Source organism: Wallemia mellicola, assembly GCF_000263375.1.
Source record: "Wallemia mellicola CBS 633.66 unplaced genomic scaffold WALSEscaffold_11, whole genome shotgun sequence".
Lineage (NCBI taxonomy): Eukaryota > Fungi > Basidiomycota > Wallemiomycetes > Wallemiales > Wallemiaceae > Wallemia > Wallemia mellicola.
Window position 1 is genome coordinate 112,926 of NW_006531968.1, and position 22,285 is coordinate 135,210.

The following is a 22,285-nucleotide window of genomic DNA, read 5'->3' on the forward strand; positions in this document are numbered from 1 at the left end:
TTCTTTCTTCAACTCACACTTTCATCATTATCGAACGAGAAGATAAGAGACCTCGCACAACGAAGAGCGAGAATACGCTGAAGCGTGGATCAGCCTGTATAACATGCAGACGTAGGAAAATGGTGGGTCTTGGCGTACTATTTTAGTGACGAAATCTCACGTCAATCAGAAATGCGATGCAGGTGTGTATATATATCTATGATACACATATATACTCACAAATACATTCGCAGTAAAGCCAACTTGTGGTGCATGCACTAAAAGCCGTCTAGATTGTGTCTACCAAACAGATCCTATCGATAAATCAGCAACTAGCGGCGCAAAGCGTAAATCTAAAGTGCAGACACTCGAGGAAAAGATTCGTAAGTGAATAGCAAATGTATTAGCAAATCTAAGCGATCGTTTAGAAAGTTTAGAGGATGAGTTGGTTCGGGCTCGTGAAAGTCCGGGCTCCAAGCCCGAGTCTTCGTTTAACGGTCTTTTCAATGGTATTGAGAATCACAATAGTATGGGCTCAGCTAACCTAATATTGGAGGCCGCTGCACTCACAAATCCATTCTATAACACATCGTTGGGTGTTCCTGGATGGCATCCTAATTATCCATCGCTCGATATGACAATGCATTTGCTCAATACTTTCTTCAATGCTTGTCCAATTGTCGCTGGTTTCCTCCATAGAGCTACTTTCATGCAGCGGGCGACATTACCATTCACACATCCAGATGCACCCCCACCAGCCTTAATGCACGCTATTTTCTGTTCTGCTAGCAGACATTCCCCCCGTACAACAAACCCGCCTATTGTTTCACCCAGTGATCCCTGTGGAACAGATTTTCAGCCACTGTTCAATGCACCAAGCACGACATTTTTGGAGATACATGCTCAATTTGCCACAAAGGCTATAGAAGAAGAGACAGTATCAAATGCCAACTTCAATAGGAAAGCAGAAGCTTTGAAAGCCCTGATAGTCATGTCTCATTTTACACACATTGAGGATAGTTGGGTAGGTAACATCTAATCCTTATTATATTTTACTTATCAAATAGGCGGAACATTATCGTCTCAACGTTATGTGTATTAGAGGTGCTGTTGCTCTTCGACTTCACTTAGATAAGGATATGACGCCAAATAGATTACTACTACGTCAACCTCGAAATGATATTGAGAGGGAATGTCGCAAATTCCTTTTCTTTTTGGCTTACGTATTTGATACACTTTATTCTGACATATCCGGTATCTACCCTCCGAATATCAATGATGACGAAGTATTCTCAAAGCTCCCAATCAAAACATCGGATTACAACAATTTACTACCGACATCAACAATACCTGAATACAATCAATATATAGATAGCGAAAACTTCTTCACTCGACATGAAGCAGATGGTTTTCATTTTGTGATTAAATCATCAGTTTTACTTGCCAGGGTGAACAGATTTAAGCATGTTTGTCAGAGGAACGTAGTAAAGAACGGTCTTCAATCAGCCAATCAATTGAGTACTTTCATGGAGTTAGACAATCTTATTATGAAATACAGAGCATCAGTGCCGGATAGCTGGGGTGACTCCGTACAGATTGTCGATGGTGGACTCGACGTTGGAATCTATTTGGCACATCTTGTTGGTGTCAAAGCCATGATGAGCTTGCATAGTGGTTTCATCCATGATCAATTCTCCATGAACAGGCTATTATCGTGCGCGCGAATAATTTTATCAACAATCTACAGATTACTAGGCACAAGTTGGGATATGTCTAAATTACCAAGCTATGTCGTATCAATCTACAATCACGCCAGTGATGTTCTTATAGCTGCCTATCTTCAGGCAATAAAATCTGGAGATGTAGTATCAGCTGACTCGATTACACTCGAGTTGTCAACTATTGTCGAAGTCTATCGTAGAATGTCGACGAGAATACCAGTTGCCTTAACAGCCTTGAATAAATTGATTAAGAAGTTCACACAGAATAGCGTACCAGTGAAAATTTCCGACCAGTTGAAAATGAACCAGCCGATTGTTCAGCAACCAAGTGACTTTTCTTCTCAGTTAGACTTTGAAGATTTGAATGACCCATTATTCGAGCAGCTTGTATTTGAAGCTAATGCGACGACAATAAACCCTGATTACGCCTTCCAACAACAACAACAAGGACAGCAACAGGTAAATATAGCACCAGGAACGGCATTCACTGCTAGAGATGAATTAAGATGGATGAATTTCGACAGTGACGATCAGTTCAGTCTGCTATAAGCATATTACTGTACAATAAAATGTATTTTTACAAAAATAATCACTTCTCTGATTTTACCTATTCTATAATAATGGTTTTGTGAAATTCACGACCTTTAAATCATGTTTATGACCATTCCACCATTCATGAGCACTCATAATACGCTTTCCTGGTGGTTTAAGTGATTTGACTTGAAGGTATGACATATCAGCGCATTTTATGATCAATTTATCACCTAGTAATGTCGCAGATCCGGGCTGAACGTCTTCTAATATTTCTATAATACCTGGGTATGGCTCGATATCATGAAATTGATGTAATGTATTAGATTGGAGGAGATTACCAGATAATGGACGCTGATGCCCAAATGCACGATAACGACTATCGACAACACTTGCTGGCATTTTGTTGAAGTCAACAAAACCGATCTTTCTGTGTACTTTCGGTGCGTGTGTGATTTCACTAGGATCTTGTTTACGTGAATTGTGCTGTTATAATCGATTAAATTGACAATTTTTAATTATGATTCAACTCACTATATAATAGTTGAGATTTTCGAGTACATTTGTTGCACATTCTGCTGCTATCTGACCTAAATCTTTTGAAAGAGAGTTGTAGGTCGGTTTGTCTGTTATTTTGTAAGACTTTTGGTAGAGGATATCACCACTGTCGAATACGTCATCCTGCATTGTCTGTATGCTAACGCCAGTCTCATGTAATTGTCTAGCGATAGACCATTGAATCGGTGCTGCACCTCTCAATTTTGGCAAGAGAGAAGGGTGAACATTGATAGCCTGCTTCGGCGGTACTAAATTGAGGAGAGAAGAAGGTAGGAGGTGTCCATAGGACGCTGTCAGTATCACATCTGGTCGGGTATCCAAATATGTGTAGATATCTGCCAATTCTACGTCTCTGGGGGTGAAGCTCCTTAGTTGTAGTTCATTCGATAATGCTAATAAAGGTGGTATTTTCAATTCTTTCAACCGCCTACCAGTTCTCGCTGGAGGGGGTGTTATCACAGACAAATTGTTGTATAAATCTAAGTCTCTTCTAGCTTTTTACGACGTTATATCCGATTACTCACGCTTTTTCTGGTATATAGCTTTGAAAACATCTACTGAGAAGCTGTCTGAACCCAAGAAAAGGATGTTAAATGGACGTTGCATTTAGAGTGATGAAGTGAGTACATTATTAACTTTCACTTCTAAAACGCTCATTAAAATCCAGTTATCGACATATTCTCTCTTTGTTTGTGACAACCATAAGTCTGTCTGGGATGGGCATAGAAGAGCTTATAAAGCCAAATATCGTCAACGTTCTACTAAGTACAGCTATCGATTATGATGAATTGAGATACCATAGTCTACTTATATTCAAATACAGTGTCTACTCAATGGGTGCTAAAATGGCTATCAATTTAAGCGCCAAAGACGGTTTATTCTGTTTATGGCTTCGTGAGATCGTCTACCTGTTGTCAGGAATTGTAGAGGAGGATATCGATGAAGAGACATATGAAGCTCGTCAATTTGCATATCAAGTCATACGTCATTATGAACAGAAGAATGCTATAGACTTGCCAGTAAAGGTACTACATCGGAATTTATCAGACGAAGTAGTGAATGAGTTGCTCAAGAGTATCAAAAATCACGTTGGTGATACACTCTCGCAATCTATCGATGATTACGCAATTACAGCTATCAGTATTCGCGAGAATAAGGTAAATGAGTATGGTAACCTGAGATATATCAAGACAGACCAGAGTGAAGACCTCGTTGATGTCCTTACAACAACAAATAATGATGAATACTTATCTGATTATCCCGAATTCTTCTGCATCGTCAATAGAAAGGCTAACACGACCGTCAAAGCAACAATAGAGAATAATCCACTTCTTTGCTATGACCTTTTCTTCAATTTACAACTATACCTCTGCAATCACCGCAGGCCATACAAACAACTCGCGCCAACAATATTACTCAATAGTGATGTTATTTTTAACATATCATTGTTAAAGACATTCATAGTTACCTCTGATTCATTCTCAGATCTACAACCAGGTGACAATTTTATCAATCAATTGCTTTCCGACACAAAAGACACTTCACATACCAAAGCCATCAACGCAGTAAAGATATCCTTGTTGAACAAATCAATAACATTTGTATAACTTCAATTCACAATGCATTCCTATATTTGTTTAAGAAAAAAAAAGCTCCGTCAATGTAAAAAAATCTACAAAATGCGTGATTGCGATATAAAAAAGAAAGAGAAGAAATTTTCCTTTATATATTTTGTGGCTTTTAAAAATGCATACCCGATTGCCTGCTCAAGGTGACTATAACGTTAGCCACTGTCTATAAAATTGAGAAGAAAAACCGTTATAACCACGGGCAGGGGGGAGGGTTTGAAAGAATAATTGTAGAGACTAGAAACTAATGAGTGAAAGCTTAATGAAAGTGAAAGAATTATCATTTTGATTATATCAATCGGCTCGACGAGGTTGAAGGGATTGACAGAGCAAAATGACCTATCGCTTTCAAAAAAGAACAGAGTGGTATCTCTGGCGTTTAGAAAGTTGAGCCATCACAGTGTCTGTGAGAATGTCTGATGTTTGTTAGATAACGATCCTCGATGGTAGATTATAACTTACTATAAAGAATTGCACCGAAAGACTTAAGCGGTAGTTTTCTTTCTAGCGTTTTGTCTTTTTGCAATCATGTCAGCGATCGCTTGAGGGGATTGTTTCTTCGTTGATTTTGTAGGTGGACCAGCAACACCATGAATTGATTGAGCATGTCTAACCAAATCGTGCTTTCTTGAGAAACGTCTTCCGCATCCGTTGTATGTGCATTCATGTGGTTTAATTCTATCTGGATCGTGGGTGTGGATGTGTTGCTTCAAGTTGAACTGTCTGGCGAAAGCTCTTGGACAAATTGGACACTTGAACTTTCTGATAGGACCAGCCTGTGATTCCTCAGAGCTACTTGCGCTAGAAGATGAGCCTGCACTTGAACCGAGTCTATCCATTGTGTTTTGGAAATCGATTGAGGTTTCAGTCATAGCAGGAGAAAGTGTAACTGATTGTGAAGCTGATGCTGAGCTAGACATCGTGGTGGATTCTGACTCCGCATAAGTCGTGTAGGATGATGGGATGCTGGTTGCTAAGGAAGGGTTGACGCAGAACTCATCCTTTGCCATAGTTGGTGGTTGATAGGCCTGTGACTGTTGTACTATCCAGTCGAAGCAAAATGGGTTGTGGCTACCATCGAAGGAAGTTGTTGTGAAATCGTCTATTGGATCTAAAGAGTGAATGTCGAATGAAAATACGTTGTCATCGAGGTAGTCGTCGAAAGATAACATTGTTGTTTGTTGAAAAGAGTGTCGAATTGAGTTTTATACGAAGATGAAAAACAAGTTTCAAAATGTTTCAACCTGATTTTAAATTAATGCTATCTGATCGAGTGGAGCAGTGCACAGGCCCATCGATTTTTGGCGAGAATTACTATAAAAACCTCTGAAAAATTTTCTACTGTAATAATATAGCAAATAAATTAATTTCCCTTCATTTACCACACTTTTACTTGACATTTTTGCAAATTTTTGATCAATAAAATTTTCCTTCCCCGCGAAATGATGTGCGTCTCGAAGACTTATGTCATTATCGTAGGAGCCAGCCAGTCTTTTAGAGGATCTTTAAGGGGACAAAAGAGGGCGTCATGATAGAAAATATTTTTCCTTCTATATAGAAATCACACGTTCTATCAGTTTTTAGTACCATAAAAGTCATAAGGCGGATAAACTGTCCTCATCTGGGGCAACAATGTGTATACTATATATATATATTTTACTATTAAAATCATAATATTATTACTGCTAGTATTATTACAATGACACATCCGATGACACAGTTGTCTTTCGCAGTTCCGAAACCCAACGACGTGCTTAAAAGCTTAGTCGTCTGTCTTCGATCAAAAATTGTTTGTTTGACTTTAAGATTTCCTCGCTAGGATAAACCAACCTCATCGACTCTTGTGGTTTCAATCCACTTCGAAGAATTACGTCAAAGTCGATTGTGCCTATGGAATATTCGTCAAGACAAATCGCGTATCGCTAGCTAGAATGCGTAGAATATCGCAAAATATATACATGTGCAGAGATATATGTAGAGTTATATATATAGATTTACCCGCTTTGCCCGCCTCCACCACCGTCAAATATGACCGATGTACAAGTAACAACAGAATGGATAGCTGCACAGGATGACGTAGAGCTCTACAGCAAAACCTATAGCCCTGCTGAGCCCAAGGCTCTCATATTTTTTGTACATGGTATGTAATTACCATAATAACCGGCAGTTCTCACAGTTCTAAAGGTTTTGTTGAGCATATCGACAGATATACGCTTATATTTCCAAAGTTTGCACAAGCGGGTTACAAAGTGCGTGATTACTTCCCACACGTCAGTACGTTCACACTAGTAGCTATTCGCATACGATCAGCGCGGTTTTGGACGTTCAGCACATGAGAAATCTGGAAATCCGAAGCCTGGATTAACTAGTTGGAAATATGGTCTGAAGGATCTCCAAACCCTCATATTCAGATTCGCAGAGCAGAACAAAGGTTTACCGTTGTTTTTGATGGGTCACTCTATGGTACGAGCTAAAATCAATTGAAATATAATAACATTAACACTATCAAAGGGTGGTGGACTCGTTCTGGGTTCTCAAACGCGCAATCCGCCTCTCAATTTGCCTGAATTGAAGGGCGTAATCGCTATGTCACCATTAATCAAATTGACAAACCCACCGCCAAACTTACTAATCAAAATGGTACAAAGATGTAAAGGTCTCCTTGGATCATTCACAATATCACCAATGATCGATCCTAAAGATAGAACACACGATGAGGAAGTGCAGAAAGCGATAGAAGAGGATGTGCTTGCCTCTAAGATAGGTACATTACGTGGTGTAAGTGACATGCTCTACAATGGACCTCTTTTGCTTTCAAACAATTACAAATTTTACCAAGCAAACATACCTTTACTCATTGCGCACGGTGATGCCGACAATTTGAACTCTTTTGAAGCCTCCAGTCAGTTCATTGATAAGGTGATGGCAAGATCTAAGCAGCTTAAGACATATCCTGGCGCAAGGCATGAACTGTTCATGGAGGCAGGTGAGCTCAAATACGAAGTCGCCAGGGATGTTATAGCGTGGCTTAATAACGTTATGGATGAACCAACGCCTTCTAAATTATAATCTACAACTTGACAAGATTGTGCGACTATAACTGCATATTGATATCCAAATCATTGATAAACATTGAATATTTTGTAACATAGCTTTACTCTTTATTAATTCCACCTTCCGCCTCTTGATCAGAACCGGTTATGTCTGATAAGCGAGCCACACTTCAATTGCAGGAGTTATATAGCGTTAAAGACGCAATATGCGTAGTTACAGGTGGTGCTAGTGGGTTAGGACTCACGATATCGCAAACACTCGTGCAGAACTTAGCTAAAAAGCTCTATATTACATCCAGGAATGTTAACCAGCTTAAAGAAGCACAGAAATATCTCCAGAGTTTGAACAACAACTGCGTCGTTGAATGTATCCCTTCAAATCTATCCACAAAGTCTGGAGTTGATACTGTAGTCGATTACGTCAAAGCTAGAGAAAACCAATTGGATATCCTAGTGAATAACTCGGGTGTTACATGGGGAGCAAAGCTCGAGGATTTCCCAGAACAAGCTGGATTCGATAACGTCATGGCACTCAACGTTAAAGCGTCATTCTACATGATTGCAGGTTTGGCTAGTCTTCTAGCGGAGGGAAAGACAAATACAGCACCAGCACACGTCGTGAATATCTCATCAATCGCTGGATTGGCGACAACTGCTCAAAATGGAGGCTTAACAGGTGGTGGAGTTGGTGTGTGGTCATATAATGCTAGCAAAGCGGCACTTAATTCACTCACGAAGACGCTCGCACAGACTCTTAGTAGGAGAAATATAATGGTGAATGCTATTCTTCCTGGTGTCTTTGAGACACGTATGACACGCTATGGACTTGACAAGTATAAGGACAAAATCCTGTCTTCACAACCTACTGGTAGGTATGGAGAAGGTCCAGACCTTGCTGCTACTTTACTCTTCCTCGTAAGCAAAGGTAGTGCGCACGTCACTGGAAATCTCATTGTTCTCGATGGTGGTTCTACCCTCTAAGATATATTGTATTAACTTCAATCAAATGGCATGTATGTTACTTCACGTCACTTCCTTCTTTTTGTTGACCGATGTTTATCTGGCGACACCGACCAGCTCAGCTTTTGAGTATACTCCGGTTGGTTTCTGCTCCCATTGATGCTTCGTTGATGTCTTTTCGTTTGTAACTGGTGCTGGAACCTCCGTTGGTCCTTTCCTAAAGGAATGTTTAAGAAGATTTTTCGTCGGAAGATTGACTTACTTTGAGTTTAAGTTGCTAAGGTATAATGTCCAGAGAACACCACATGAGGCTGTGAAAGGTACTCTGAAGCTGAAAAAATGTGAATAATGTGTCGATCAAGGTATCATCACTCACGCTAAAGGACAAAAGCGGAAGTTGAAAAGCTGAATCAATGGCCAGACTTTCCAGTTAGCAAGTATAGCAGGGACGAATAAATCGCTGTACTTGTTTTTCAAGTCTCTTGAAGTTTTTCCTTCCAAGATACCGATGATTCCAATGAAAGCCGTTAACTGGTGATGTCAATCAATCGAAATATGACGTAAAATACGACTTACACCTGATGGTGCCCTATAGTTATATTAGTAAAATCCTTGTAAATTTAAGCACTGAAAGACATACATTACAGCTTGGTCTACTCCAACCCTTGTGAAGAGCATTCTGAGGCTTATTGGTGAATTCGGCAATGCGCCCGCACGTCTAAGAGGAAAAGCACGCTCTAAAAACTTATTCCAATAGTTAAGTGGTGTTCCCATAGCTGCACCGAATATGAAAAAGTTGACTGTTCGTCTTTTGTTCCATAGTTTTTCAGAATTTTCATCCAATTCAGGCTGTTTGAGGGATTAAGAGCCATAATAGAGGATGTGTATTGCTCACATTAATAGACTGGGCTATACTATCTGCTAATGCAGAGAGTGTACCGTTTGTGAGTGATAATGTGATATTAGGTCTACGATTGAAGGATGACTGGATTGTGAGCAGAGAAGGCTATAAAATAGAAGTAAATCTCACTTGATAAGCTTTCGCGAATGCTGCCATTTTTATATCAACTTGGTTGTACTCCAGTAAGAACTTATCTCAAACCGTCATGCAAGCCTCAAAGACAGGGCGCCATGAAACTCCAGTGACTTCACTCTCGACGAGTTATTCAAACCAACATCCAAAAGCATCCAGTCGTGAGGATTCAAGGCGCATAGCCCGCATTCATTTCAAGCAACTTTCTGAGTTCTTAGAGACACATTTGAGGAAGGGTGAGTAAGGTAGCAGAAACACGTGATTTATATTTATTTGTCATAACAGAAGCTCCTTCTTCTCGCACTTCTGCTAGGGATAAGCTCACTAGACTCACACGTCAACAATTTCAAGAACTTTCAACCGACGTATACGACGAGCTTTGTAGGAGAATCCAGGGTAATGAAGGCATCACACCACGTTCTAGCAAGACAGATAGTATGGGCGCTGGAACTACTCCTTACTTGCCTACTAAAGATGACTTTCATCCAAAGCGAAATCAAGCGAGACAGAAGCTTGCGACTCTACCAAAGACGCGTTTCAAGGATTTAGCCTCAGACGTTTACTACGAGCTTGTCAGGAGATATCCTGAGTTACTCGAGGAGCAAGAAGAACAACAAATGCAGGATGAGAACAGAGAAGGCGGAGAAGAACTTGACAAAGAAGGCGAAGATAAGAGTAAGGCAGAGAAACGCAATAGTATTCAGTCATCGCGTAGATCTTCGAATGACTTGACAAACAACCCATTCAATAGTCCACTTAGCGGAGGCCAGGCACTGCTCGATCATAACGCAGGTACAGCAAGCGCACCACACAACAGAAACGGCTCACTCGCTTCCACCTCCTCTCTTCCATTTACCAAGGCGACTCCAAGGCACTCGACTGTCTCGGTTTTGCAAGAATCGAATGATCAGTTCGATCTTCCACCACCACCCGCAGTCGACCGCTTACACCATGACAGTTTAAGGGTAGACAGTGTCGATGGTGCTGATGGTTTCAGCTCTCGTAGCATCAGTTACAGCTCTGTCGGTAATTCGATCCCTCCAGCTCCATCTGAATCACAAAACGTGAGTATTTTTGCTTAATGAGTGGAATCATACTAAAGGCATCAGCCATTCGATAATCAAGATTCTCGTCAACAGTCTATAGCAGACTTTGACAACTCAGTTGGCGACTTCGAGCCTCCCCAATCGACCAATCCAAGTCTCACACTGGCTCCGAAGGAAGGCGACGATCATCATAAGACAGTGTCATCTTTTTCCAATGTCTCTTTGAATGAATTCAAAGCGTCTTTAGAGAATGACATGAGGAATGAACCGAAAAGGGACTTCAGCACTAATCTCAGCAAACGTTCTTCAGATGACAGTCTGCCTAGAGAGACTATAGAAACAAGAGAGATTAAAGATAGTGAACTAGCTGAAGGTACAACCCAACCGCTCTTTTATCCTCCACCAAGACCTGCCGCTGCTGCTTCTTCACCCCTCCGTACAACCTTCGATAACGGCGATACGGACAGACTGAGGCTCGAATTTGCCCAGAAGGAATCGAGACTTGGAAGAGAGAGAGATGAGCTCAAGCATCAAGTTATACAACTTATAGAAGAAGTCAAGAATCTTGGTGAACGCGAAGAAGCTCGTTTTGCAGCTGAGGAACAAACACGAGACTATATTCATTCTTTAGAAATACAATTAAAGGAGCTGAAAGACAAGTTCGGATTTGTTAAGTCCGAACTTGACAGGTTTAAGCGTTCAAGCGGCTTGCAACCACCTCTTCCTGATAACAACGCCGCTAATATATCCATAAACGAGAATGGTGCCGTCGCTTTCGAAACTCTTACAGGATTACAGACTGCGATTGACGACCTTATTGTAGCTGGCAGATCAACATCTCCATCATTGGTGCTCAACGTAATGAAACCAATCGTCAATCAAGTCACATTAATCCAATCTGACGTAGAAGCCTGGCAGAATAATACCGATAAGGCAGAAAGTGATCGTGTCAATGTTCTTAAGGAGAAGATAATCGCTACACTCGATAATCTGATGACAGCAACTCGTAACCACGCCATGGGTGGTGGACTATCGCCTATATCTCTCCTAGATGCTGCGGCTTCACATGTCTCCATGACTGCCATTGAGATTGCCAAGTTGGTCGGTCTGAGGCAGACATCTTCAGGTTCTGTTGGTCATAGGATTATCGATGACAAGTCGATTGAAAGATCTTGGGATGACTCCAAGAACAATATAGAGGAGCACTCTAATAAAGTCACTGCATTGATCGAACATGTACTCTCATCTTCTCGTCAACATCGCAACACCCAATTACCAGAGCTGTCCAACTACCTCCATCAAATCATATCATCGACATCCATAATAACAGATATATGTCATAATATTAAAGACTCAGAGGAAATGTTTAGAATTAACACAGCAGTCGATAACTTGCACAATTCAAACTCAATCTTATCCGAATATTCAGGTGATGAAGTACTCGAAGGCGACACCCGTAAAAAGTTGTTATCCACTCTTATATCAATTGCAAGTAACTTAAAAGATTTGTTGAGATTGTAGAAATACCAATGTAATATTATTAGTTTAAATTTTTCACAGGAGGTATGAATATTCAGACTAGTCTGAAGATGGTCGGCCTAGTGGAAAAATGATCAACTATTGTTACTTTATCGTTATAATTGTACAAAACAAAGTGAAAATATAACTTTGTTTATAATACCCATATAACGACATAATGAAAAATTTGGAACTTTCTTCTATAATATTGCTAGCATTAGCATGCTATGCTAGTGCAGAGGTATACGTAAGCAACTAAATGACCAATTCCGCGTTATCTAATTAGTTATAGCGTACACCAGCACCAGATGGCTCTGTAACAGCAGTTGATAGCAAAACTGGAGAGACAGTAGCTCAAGGCAACGCGACAGATGGTGGTTCAGCCGTAGCTGGAAAGCTTTATGGCGTTTTCTCAATCATAATTGGAGTAGTTTTATCATCAATTGGTTTGCAAGAGAAATGGAGAGTCGGTGCAGGTTTTAATGTCGCACTTGTGGCAGCAATGAGTAGGGTAAATTTGCCACATTTACAGACAAGCTGACAAAATATAGTCATTTGGATAGTATTTATTGACAATATTGGCGAAAAGAGCTTGGCAAACACCGACAAAAACTCGGATGTAATTATTTTTGTCGCTACAGCCGTAAGATACGACACTTTAAGTATAAAAACACATATTTATGATCAAAATAGGTTGTTTTTCTTGTCGTCACGCTCGTAATCGTTTTTGCACGCGGTGTTAAAGTCGGTCAGGCTCTTTTGGGTCCTGTTGGATGTAAGTTTCACTTTTCTGTGTTTTCATAACCTAAACCGTTATAGTTACCTCACTAGGACTTCTGGCGATGTTGCTTATCCCTTCAAGTGCTACAGATGAGCTTTGGCCACGTGCACTCCTTGTTGGTCTTCTCGCTGGTGTTGGTTTGGGTTCTTTCTTCTTCAAACCAACAAGAAGAGCTGGCCAGGTGAGTATAGTTTTAATTTTATACATGAGACTAAATGTGTGTTAGACACTTGGTGTTTCTTGGACTGGTCTCTTCATGTTCTTTTTAGGTGTTGACATCTTAGTTGAATCGCAAGATGGTTTCAGCTTGGGATTACGTAAATTCTTTGATAGCAACCTCCATCATTACATAGTAAGTAAATTTTTTTCCAAGCGAACAAATTCTAAGACATATTTAGGACCTTGATAAGCCGTATGAGCTCACAACGCCTACAATTGTAATGTGCGCTTTAGGAATAACATTTGGTCCAATTCTCGCTGTCGTTCAACACAAATTCCACCCATCTCCAAAGCATCAATGGGGTGTTGACGAAGAGAAACGCTGTAATAGACGTTGGATTAGCAAAGACAAACGCTACAGACCATCTCTACCAGCTTCAAATGGTACCATCATCTACGGAGGTAGCACAGCTACGCCTTCCATGACGTCTTCTATGAGTTCAATGAAGAAACCTATGATGTCTCAAAGACCAGCACCACCTACACGCGTCAGGACAAGATCCTCAGTTATGACATTCAACAAAGTACCCGAAAGCCCACTCGAAAGTGAATTTGACGGTGTGCAGAAATTAGGTTACGCCAGTGGATCTAGCTCTGATGACTCTCACGTTGATTCCTCGAACGAGAAAGCAGGAATTGAGCCAGTAATTGTTGAACTAAAACCTGATGATAAGAAGGAGGTTGAAAAGGAAGAAAACAGTAGAGACAACAAAGAAGAATCTAATGATAGTGGTGATGAAGAATTGTCAACGTATTCAAACTCAACATATTCACCAACTAAACGTGATTTATCTGTACTGACGAAATCTAAGTCCCAAGCAATGTCACAAGCACGCTTAGCTGGATCGCAAGCACAATTAGCTCAGGCACATTCACAATTCGCAGATTCACAACCGCAATTGGATAAATCAGAAAGCAATTACACGCAATCTAAATCACAAAATCAATCATTAGCTTTATCGCAATCTAACGTATTCCCAGAATCACAAATTTTTGCATCTAGAATTGATTCAATTGAAAAAATACCAATGCCACCACAAAGGAAGATAGAAGACCCGATTTTATACGATAATTACGATACTATAACCAAACTTGAAAAGCACTTATCGATGATCATTGAGGACAGAGCAACAGAGAATGATTTAATGTCTTCAATGCCAGGTTCACCTTTTACAGGACCTGCACCAAGAAGGGCTAGCGTTGTTTCACCAACTAAGGTGATAGATTCACCTAGTATGTTGACGGAAAGTGCAACATTTTCACCAGTTCAATCACAGATGAATATCAATGGTGTGACATTAACTGAAGCACTAACAGATGACTCACGCGAAGTTAGACTAAAGGAAAGTATGGACGCAGTCAGCTTGCATCCTAGTCTAATTGATGATGATGACCTTAATGTAATCTACAAGTATAACAATGATGACTTCTAATTCTAAACTATTCTTTTAATAAATATAATTATAGTAAATCTTTCCAAGCGCTTTGTTTGCTGGATGATTTCGTTTTCGATTTTGAACGTTTTCTTTTGAGTGAGGGGGTACTGTCTCTACTACTTTCAGGTGTCTCAAGTGGAGTTTCAACTGGAGGAGGTATATTAATAATTGGAGTAGCAGCAGGAGCATTCTGTGCTTGCTGATATTTGAGTAAAAGCTTAACTCTGAAGTATTCTTGTATAGATAAATTGCTTTTGTTCTTCATCGTTGGGATTTCCGTAGGTGTACCCTCTCGGGAGGGATCAGCAGTAGACGGAACTGATCCAGTAGCATCTACACCGAGAATTTCTCTCATCGCATCGTTGTTCAATTGAGATTTGGCGTTGCGATATTTTGTTCTCGAGCTGAGAAGACATGAGAAATGCAGAAAAGGATGAGTAAACTTACACATTTTTAGATGTCGAACTAGCAGAAGGTGCAGGTGATGGACTAGCACTTGCAGGCGTAGCTGCAGGCGTATTCTTCTTGTTCAACTTGGCCAAAATGTTACCAAATTCTAAACCACCACTCCAATCATCCTTTTTCTTTAAATCTGCGCCTATACCCATAGTATCAAACTTATAAGATGACTTTATATTGTTGACATTCCCTTGTTTGGCAGCACCTAAACCAACTTCAGGATTCCAACCTTGACTTGCTAGCATTTTGAAGCCAAATTTGTTAGTATCATCTGCCCATTGACGATTCCTTGGATCTTCACGGAGCTTTTGCTTTTCTCTGCGTCCACCGAGACCCATTAGAGATGGAGGTTGATAGTGAAGATTTACGAGAAAGATAATGGGAAATAAAAGATATAGAGAGATAAAGAGGGGCGTAGAAAATTTTATTGCTTAGATTGCTCCTATTTATGCCAAATTAAATTCCTTATTTGTATCTGCACGTCAAATGACGTTGTCTCTTACCACCAACTTCATGGACGCTCTCCGTGGGCAGTATGAGGAGATAAATGAGCATATACGGGTGAGTGTAGCATTTTATTAGCACTCTTCTTATTGTCGACAGTCTCTGAAAGCTATACCCACCTTCAACCCATTCCTTGGATACAACGACGATATAGACAATTTTACTGATAAGACTAGTCTGGATAGCTACAACAAAGAGCTGCAATCTATACACCTCATACTAGAGAACTTCAATGACAAACGATTGAAGGAAATCGCAATGTCGACTTCTAACAAGAAGTTGTCCAAGGAGGACACAGATTACCTCGAGGTGGTTCTACAAACCATTTCATCATTCGAGTCAGCTGTACAATTGGTCGCTAAGAAGCATCTCAATTTGCAACTCACTCACTTCAGACTAGTCTGGGATCAACAGCGAGAGCAGTTCTCAAAACTCATCACTAACTTCTCCTTTCTGCACTCAGATAGGTGTCTACCAATTGCTATCGATATCCTCCACTCCTCCTCTAATGCTGTTGATGAAATGGTCGATCTCAACAAAGTGCCAGAAGCATTATTAGATGAGCAAGATAGACTTGAGAACTCTCTCAACCAGCTTATATCTCTCATACAAGTATATAAAACACTCTTACATCATTTATACCTCGATTCGTGGCTTCATACGTGCTCATCTGCTCACCAATTCGAGGACTTGAACTCATTTCAACTCATTATTGACAACTCAGATACTCTGATTAATATGCACCCTCAATTACACACTGTAATCGACCATTTGAAACAGATTAGGTGTCAGTCAAGAACAATGATTTCATTAAAACATAAACACGATCATTTACTCGATTTAACCCCATCCAAAGATTCACTTTCACAATTTGCCGAAGATTTGAAGCAAATAAACTACCTGCCATGTGACGGATCCGAACTGTTCTCCCAAATTAATAATCAAGTCAAGTATGATGCCAGTAATTTCCTAGAAAAGCTCAATTCGGAATATGTCAAGTACACTACCATTTTAGATATCAGCAAGCAAGCTTGTACAATGCTTAAAGATCAAAACCCACTCGGACCTTTACCAACCCGTCAATTTCATTCAACACTCATAAGACATCTAGACGGAACACAAAGTGATGCTGCACCATTAAGTGAACTCAAGCGTGAGACGAAAGGCAATCTCGACGGCCTTTTTAGTCTTTCGACTTCAAAAGATCGCATCGACGAAGCGGATAAGATCTTATCACAGCTACTCAATGCAATCGACCATCATGAGAGTACACAAGAGCTACAAACTACTTTTGATAACGTCCTGGATAGCCTACCTAACCTGCACGACAAGCGTGTATCTCATCATGTCAACCGTTTAAAATCGACATATGAAGAAATAAATGAGATGATTCTCGACGACGATTCAGCATCTACATCACAGAGGTCACTCAGACTTCGTTCAAGCTCTATCGAATCGTCTTCAAGTGCTTTATCAAGTTTGAGCCTGATAGACTATAACAAACCGCGTGAGAGAACTTTATCCTCTACATCAACACACAGAAGGCTTTTCGAGGTAACACATGATGAGGATATACCACCTGTGCCACCATTGCCAAGTGGAAAAGATTGGTCGGCAAGTTTACTCAATTTACCAGGTCCGACGCCGAGACCACGAGCGTCGAGTAGGTCAAAAGGAAAAGGAAAACCTATTACGCCGACACTCAAGCCACCTGTGGATGTTAATGCCACTCCAGTGCGTAAACACTCACTCACAAAAGCCACGATGATGAGTATATCCCGACGGAAGAATCGAGCGGTATCAAATCCTATGCCATCAAAAGCTCCAACGGATGAAAATACGGCTCCTAAGCGTGTACTATCAAGTTCTAGTTCTGCGTCATCGTTGAAACCACCTGCAACGATCGATGCTACGCCCTCGAGAAAAGCCATCAGAAAGCGGAGTTCAACGTCTTTGTATTCACACTCCTCACGCTCACCACGGAGGAGTCTGAAGAACGTCTACAAGGCTAATCCGAAATCTAAACTCGATCGTGAGTTATTTTGCTATCCGTATGTATTCAACTGAACATCTCTTTAGTGGCTGTCGGAAGGGTTGTTAATTCATTACCACTGTCCGTCAAAATAGAACGAGCTAAAGGTGCAACATGTGATTCTGGAAAGTATTGGATAGGTGCACCTGATCCAAAGCTTTGTTTCTGTCGGATTCTCAGATCGAGTACGGTCATGGTTCGTGTAGGAGGTGGCTGGGAGGAGCTATCAAAGTAAGTTATAGAACATTTTTGAAGACAGTTTCTGACAGTTTATTATAGATTCCTATTGACCCATTTTTCTCATCTATTTGACACAAACAATCATTCCTCAAATCTACTTCAAACGCCTTCAAAGGATAGGACAATTTCGCAATCAACTTACAGTCCCTCATCGCATCTTTCACCAACACCATCACCATTCATGTCACCATATAAATAAAACTAACGAACTGGACAATCGCATTATATTGTAAAAAAGCTTTCCCTTTGTTTCTTAAATTATTACATATTAGTAGCATTAATTACAATAAAATCTAAATAATTCCTATCCCTTAAGCTGTTTCCTTTATTTCCTTTGCTTTTGAGAATGTCTTATCATCCGTAGCTAAATCTTGAGCGAATTTGGATTTTGCTCGTATCTTTGAACCTAAGCGTCTATGTGAGTAAGGAAGTTGAAAAATAGTGAAACATACCCTGAAAGAATAAAATATAACTCGAGAGAGTGAAAACAACCGCCGCAATACCAATAATAGTAGGCGCGAACTGGAATCCAACTCTATCGAAAAAGGTATTGGTAAAAAGTGGCCAGAAACCAGCGCATAAATTCCGCACTATGCTGAGACTAGCTACACCACTTGCCGAATAAGATCCGTAGGCGTCCATGACATACTGAGTGGCAGCAAGATATATAGTGAAAATAGCGCAGCTGATCATCCCCAATCCAATACAAGGCGCTATAAATGGCACATAAGAGTAGGATGTCCAGCCATAAACAAAACATCCTAGCGGTAGTAGTGGACCTATGAACATGGTAGCATATAGCCTAGCTTCCGGTCCACGTTTTTCAAATTTCTTCTTGAATAGTTTATCCTGTACCACAAAGTTGAATATTAGCGAGATAGTTACCCCTACTGCTAGGCTTGTATATATAGCTGCCAATTCACCTTGGTTGAAACCATACAGAATACCAAAAACGTGAGAAATGGAGCCGATAATCGCGAAGTAAAATGACCATGCTAGGGCTAACCAAGCGCTAAAGAAGGTAATCTGGGGTTTTTTTTTTTAAGTTTTAATCTTTTAAAGAAGCGAATGAACCCACAATTGGTTCTCGAAAAAGCATTACTATAGGTCTATAACATGATACCCTAATCAAATAACTTAACTTGGGCTTTTTTATCTTAGATTTGTAGTTCAAACCTGTAGCTTTCCTCATTTTACGCGCTTTGCGGATTAGGATAACGTGTGGTCTGGTTTCATGCATTACTGCAAACATGAACAAAGCCCATACACCAGCCATACCCATTTGAATGAATTGTATGAGTCTCCAACCGGACTCTGAATCATATACGATAATCCATCCGAGAGGAATAGGGAAGAGACCCATTGCAAATACTGCAGAGTATGCAAATATAGCGACTACACTGAATTAATGTGTGAGAAAGTTTCAAAATGCTCCAGTCAAGACCTACAAATCCTTCTGATGACCATTTGGGAGTAAGTCTGCTATTGTTCCCGCGACAAGGGATGTACCAGCCGAGGCAAAGGCGCCTTGTATGAAACGACATACAATTACTGTTGCCATATCTCGCGCTAGAGCTATGGGAAGAAATAGTAGAAAATACAACCCATAACTAATCTGATACATCCTCATTCGACCCAATTCTTCAGAACAAGGAGCTAACAGAGGTGGACTGACACTATAACCAACGATATACATGCCTAGTCTGATATGTGTTAGGTAATTATACTATTACGTCCGCACTCACGCAAGTTCTCCGAGAAGATCAGATGAACCAAGGTCAGAAACCATCTGCGATTGTCCCTGTGAGAATGCGCTCGAGCATCCTGATATCAGGAAGCAGAATCCAATGCATGCTATAAGGAGTGCCCGTTTGCGGCTACATCAGTGAGTAGGGCTGGATGTCTCTCATGTGAAACCCACCTCTTAGGCCAATTTAATGGGTTGTCATTATGTCCATTGTCATCCAAATTGTCAAATTGTACATTTATACCATCAATACTATTGCTATTGCTGCTACAACTGTTATCGTCTGGGAAACACACCGTAGTGCTCGACGAAGAGGCTGAGACGTCAGCTGCAGTCATATGCGAATATTGATTGCGAAATAATAAGATGAAATCACCTAAGATCTTTTACATAGCGTTTCCTAGCATTCTCGTAGCTAATGCATTCCTTCCTAACTATGAACTTCCAAGAAGCTTATCGGCGGACGCTGAAATCCGCTTATAAAGCAGTATACCCATCTAAAAGATCAAAGAAGCAAATATACGATTTAATAAGAACTGATTTTGATGATATGATTGATAAATACAATCAAAGTGACGATAAAATTGGAATTTTTAAGGAATTTAACGAAAAAGGTGAGTAATTTTTAGATATTTTTAGAAATTCTAATCTATTATTAGTTAAACAGTCAATCGATTTCTACAATAGCGCTGGAGAGAACCTTGGGAAGGCTCACAAAGTGGTGAAGAACTTAACGGACATACACCATTCACATACAAATTGGAAGGGAATTAGACAACGACGGAAGACATTATCAATCAGTCGCTGGAACGCACAGAAGCCACCTGTTGAAGCGGCGGCACCAGAATCGAAACAAGCCCACAAATCGCGTGAGAAACACCTCCAAGCGTTGGACAGAATGTACTACATAAACGCTGCACCACTTTATATGGGCGAAGTAATAGCACAAGCGGAGAACACATCAGGCATTATTTTGGGCAAGCTCAGAAGACCAATGAGAAAGTTACCAGAGTAAATTAGGTATCTATTAGTGATGCTACTTCTTCATACAAACTGGTGGGGTCTATAGAACCCACTATTTCTTCAATTTCGTGTTCTTCCACAGGTGCTGTCGTCTTATTACTTTTCTGGCGTTTCTCGCTTTTGTCGACCACACGACGCTTACTCTTCGATTGATAGTCATACATACCGCCCACTGCAAGCTGCTTGGCGATGACTTCATCTTCTGTTCTGATGTACGAAGCGAGCTCTTCGTCACTAAACAGCTCATCATCCGATGCGTTGTCAACATTTTTGTCTCCTAGCCTTTTCAGAGCTTTCGAATGACTATAAGAGGGCATAAACTCCTGTTTTATACTCTCTATGAGTTCTTCAGAAAGCGAGGCGCTTATTGTACCTTCCTGGTTATCTCTAACGAATTGTATTGCAGATCGTACAAATGCACTCGTATTCCTATCTGTCCTGACTTTTGTGTCATCTGCAAATTCATATCCTAGAGATAAATTGGCATTCTTGGCATACTTAGCAACATCAGCAATCCATATGAAGGAGTTGTACCTATGTCTATGTATTCTTGCGCCGACTTTGTCTTTATTTCTCGCCGTTATTTCGTCTTCGAGCCATGGCATGTATACTTTCGTTATCTTGCGCAACAAATTAAGCATATCCAGTAAGTTTGCATTGACAGTCTGCATAGAGACCTTATCTAGTGCCATACTGAGTGTTTCTATCATGTCTACTTTAACGTCTGTCGCCAACTTTGTTATTTGAGATTCGACCGCTAAGACGATGATTGATAAGGCTATTGGGTTAGCCCTGTAGCGCTTCTTGAGATATCCAGAATTAATTGCAATCTCTAACAAATTGTGGGCTATTTGTCGCAGACTGTGAAATTTTACGCTTGATAAGGTGGATCTAACAGCCTCTGAAGCTTTAATCGAGTCATTTGCTATTTGTCCTACACGCGTAAGCAATATTTGTACGGAGCTACGGACATCCTCGGATATATTCAGTGAAGCTTTATAATTCAGTGCTCGCTTTGTCAATTTGACAACATGAAGTAACAACTTCATGTACTCAGAGGATGGTTGCTGATTCACTGCCATCTACATTATCAGTGAAACGTTCTCGCTTTTACCCACTCACAAGAATGTTCTCTAAACGCGTTTGTTTCTTTTGCTCGCGACTGGCTATGACGATACATCCAGCGATAAACATTTTACGCGCTGGCGTCGATTTGTACACTTTCTTGCTAGCCTTCTTCCAAATATCCATTGCGTGTGGTAATACACCAGGAATATTGAGCTTATCGAGTGCTTTTTCAAACACGATCTGAACTTGATCCTATGGCATCTTAGAGGGAAGCATATAGATAAAAAGACGACCAACAGTCTTAGATTGCTGGTAGAGTACTCTTTCTCCTGTGTGTTGGCCAATACGTTCGTCAGTGCTAGCGTCTAAATCTACGCCTATGACAACGCCACATGTGAGGCAGATGAATTGTTTAGCCTCGTCTATGTATTCTACGTTGGTATTTTTGCAGTTGTTACATAACATCCTTCTTATCGAATGGATGTTGATAGTGAAGTGAGAGAAGATCAGAATTAAGTGAATATAACGTCTATATGAGGCATTTAATTGTTGTAGATATTATATCTTAGCTATCCACTAGACAAAAGCCAGAAGCCATCAAAAAGAAGACCGAAGAAGACATTGTAAGAGAGTAGACAGATGAGATTAAAAATAGCTGCTATGGTCTATGCTAGATATTCATTATAGTACAAAGTGATATACACTCCCTCTCTACAGCAAAACTCTTTCATCGTTACAATGAAGATATC

General features: G+C 40.3%; 14 protein-coding genes across 14 annotated transcripts; 8 read left to right on the forward strand and 6 right to left on the reverse strand.

Annotated features, from left to right (window-relative positions):
• The first annotated feature begins 54 nt into the window (after positions 1-54).
• Positions 55-2,306, forward strand: WALSEDRAFT_60504 (hypothetical protein). Its single transcript, XM_006958576.1, has 5 exons — positions 55-122; positions 170-182; positions 234-362; positions 408-1,003; positions 1,047-2,306. Exons 1-5 carry the CDS (start codon positions 120-122, stop codon positions 2,247-2,249), a joined length of 1,944 nt encoding a protein of 647 aa, XP_006958638.1. The 5' UTR covers positions 55-119; the 3' UTR covers positions 2,250-2,306.
• On the reverse strand, positions 2,258-3,395 carry WALSEDRAFT_38619 (Formyltransferase; the record flags this gene model as incomplete). The annotated part of the gene is made up of 3 exons (XM_006958577.1): positions 2,258-2,717; positions 2,766-3,274; positions 3,314-3,395. 3 exons carry the CDS (start codon positions 3,393-3,395, stop codon positions 2,313-2,315), a joined length of 996 nt encoding a protein of 331 aa, XP_006958639.1. The 3' UTR covers positions 2,258-2,312.
• WALSEDRAFT_57617 (hypothetical protein) lies at positions 3,337-4,396 on the forward strand (the record flags this gene model as incomplete). Its single annotated transcript, XM_006958578.1, has 2 exons — positions 3,337-3,408; positions 3,457-4,396. Exons 1-2 carry the CDS (start codon positions 3,383-3,385, stop codon positions 4,394-4,396), a joined length of 966 nt encoding a protein of 321 aa, XP_006958640.1. The 5' UTR covers positions 3,337-3,382.
• A 48-nt stretch (positions 4,397-4,444) lies between these two features.
• WALSEDRAFT_60505 (hypothetical protein) lies at positions 4,445-5,622 on the reverse strand. Its single transcript, XM_006958579.1, has 2 exons — positions 4,880-5,622; positions 4,445-4,833 (listed from the first exon to the last, which is right to left on the reverse strand). Exon 1 carries the CDS (start codon positions 5,587-5,589, stop codon positions 4,903-4,905), a length of 687 nt encoding a protein of 228 aa, XP_006958641.1. The 5' UTR covers positions 5,590-5,622; the 3' UTR covers positions 4,445-4,833; positions 4,880-4,902.
• Positions 5,623-6,430: 808 nt separating this feature from the next.
• WALSEDRAFT_60506 (alpha/beta-hydrolase) lies at positions 6,431-8,727 on the forward strand. The gene is made up of 5 exons (XM_006958580.1): positions 6,431-6,557; positions 6,602-6,666; positions 6,710-6,880; positions 6,929-8,645; positions 8,692-8,727. Exons 1-4 carry the CDS (start codon positions 6,446-6,448, stop codon positions 7,484-7,486), a joined length of 906 nt encoding a protein of 301 aa, XP_006958642.1. The 5' UTR covers positions 6,431-6,445; the 3' UTR covers positions 7,487-8,645; positions 8,692-8,727.
• On the forward strand, positions 7,608-9,512 carry WALSEDRAFT_32739 (NAD(P)-binding protein). Its single transcript, XM_006958581.1, has 7 exons — positions 7,608-8,647; positions 8,693-8,761; positions 8,807-8,961; positions 9,007-9,019; positions 9,071-9,279; positions 9,326-9,415; positions 9,461-9,512. The coding sequence occupies exon 1, from the start codon at positions 7,618-7,620 to the stop codon at positions 8,449-8,451; it is 834 nt and encodes a 277-aa protein (XP_006958643.1). The 5' UTR covers positions 7,608-7,617; the 3' UTR covers positions 8,452-8,647; positions 8,693-8,761; positions 8,807-8,961; positions 9,007-9,019; positions 9,071-9,279; positions 9,326-9,415; positions 9,461-9,512.
• WALSEDRAFT_51575 (hypothetical protein) lies at positions 8,689-9,487 on the reverse strand (the record flags this gene model as incomplete). The annotated part of the gene is made up of 6 exons (XM_006958582.1): positions 8,689-8,761; positions 8,807-8,961; positions 9,007-9,019; positions 9,071-9,279; positions 9,326-9,415; positions 9,461-9,487. 6 exons carry the CDS (start codon positions 9,485-9,487, stop codon positions 8,689-8,691), a joined length of 567 nt encoding a protein of 188 aa, XP_006958644.1.
• Positions 9,513-9,536: 24 nt separating the features above from the next.
• WALSEDRAFT_57622 (hypothetical protein) lies at positions 9,537-12,030 on the forward strand (the record flags this gene model as incomplete). Its single annotated transcript, XM_006958583.1, has 3 exons — positions 9,537-9,699; positions 9,749-10,527; positions 10,573-12,030. The coding sequence occupies 3 exons, from the start codon at positions 9,537-9,539 to the stop codon at positions 12,028-12,030; spliced, it is 2,400 nt and encodes a 799-aa protein (XP_006958645.1).
• A 207-nt stretch (positions 12,031-12,237) lies between these two features.
• On the forward strand, positions 12,238-14,460 carry WALSEDRAFT_57623 (hypothetical protein; the record flags this gene model as incomplete). The annotated part of the gene is made up of 7 exons (XM_006958584.1): positions 12,238-12,270; positions 12,316-12,533; positions 12,579-12,670; positions 12,721-12,802; positions 12,847-12,989; positions 13,035-13,160; positions 13,207-14,460. The coding sequence occupies exons 2-7, from the start codon at positions 12,530-12,532 to the stop codon at positions 14,458-14,460; spliced, it is 1,701 nt and encodes a 566-aa protein (XP_006958646.1). The 5' UTR covers positions 12,238-12,270; positions 12,316-12,529.
• On the reverse strand, positions 14,457-15,280 carry WALSEDRAFT_32740 (hypothetical protein). The gene has a single exon (XM_006958585.1). The coding sequence runs from the start codon at positions 15,258-15,260 to the stop codon at positions 14,907-14,909; it is 354 nt and encodes a 117-aa protein (XP_006958647.1). The 5' UTR covers positions 15,261-15,280; the 3' UTR covers positions 14,457-14,906.
• A 92-nt stretch (positions 15,281-15,372) lies between these two features.
• On the forward strand, positions 15,373-17,963 carry WALSEDRAFT_69155 (hypothetical protein). The gene is made up of 4 exons (XM_006958586.1): positions 15,373-15,483; positions 15,526-17,458; positions 17,506-17,689; positions 17,738-17,963. The coding sequence occupies exons 1-4, from the start codon at positions 15,409-15,411 to the stop codon at positions 17,895-17,897; spliced, it is 2,352 nt and encodes a 783-aa protein (XP_006958648.1). The 5' UTR covers positions 15,373-15,408; the 3' UTR covers positions 17,898-17,963.
• On the reverse strand, positions 17,959-19,849 carry WALSEDRAFT_60509 (MFS general substrate transporter). Its single transcript, XM_006958587.1, has 6 exons — positions 19,620-19,849; positions 19,444-19,575; positions 19,147-19,401; positions 18,777-19,098; positions 18,151-18,724; positions 17,959-18,104 (listed from the first exon to the last, which is right to left on the reverse strand). The coding sequence occupies exons 1-6, from the start codon at positions 19,781-19,783 to the stop codon at positions 18,010-18,012; spliced, it is 1,542 nt and encodes a 513-aa protein (XP_006958649.1). The 5' UTR covers positions 19,784-19,849; the 3' UTR covers positions 17,959-18,009.
• Positions 19,850-19,881: 32 nt separating this feature from the next.
• On the forward strand, positions 19,882-21,542 carry WALSEDRAFT_69157 (hypothetical protein; the record flags this gene model as incomplete). Its single annotated transcript, XM_006958588.1, has 2 exons — positions 19,882-20,059; positions 20,105-21,542. The coding sequence occupies 2 exons, from the start codon at positions 19,882-19,884 to the stop codon at positions 20,458-20,460; spliced, it is 534 nt and encodes a 177-aa protein (XP_006958650.1). The 3' UTR covers positions 20,461-21,542.
• Positions 19,906-21,957, reverse strand: WALSEDRAFT_57627 (hypothetical protein). Its single transcript, XM_006958589.1, has 4 exons — positions 21,834-21,957; positions 21,591-21,788; positions 20,105-21,550; positions 19,906-20,059 (listed from the first exon to the last, which is right to left on the reverse strand). Exons 2-3 carry the CDS (start codon positions 21,717-21,719, stop codon positions 20,462-20,464), a joined length of 1,218 nt encoding a protein of 405 aa, XP_006958651.1. The 5' UTR covers positions 21,720-21,788; positions 21,834-21,957; the 3' UTR covers positions 19,906-20,059; positions 20,105-20,461.
• Positions 21,958-22,285: the final 328 nt, after the last annotated feature.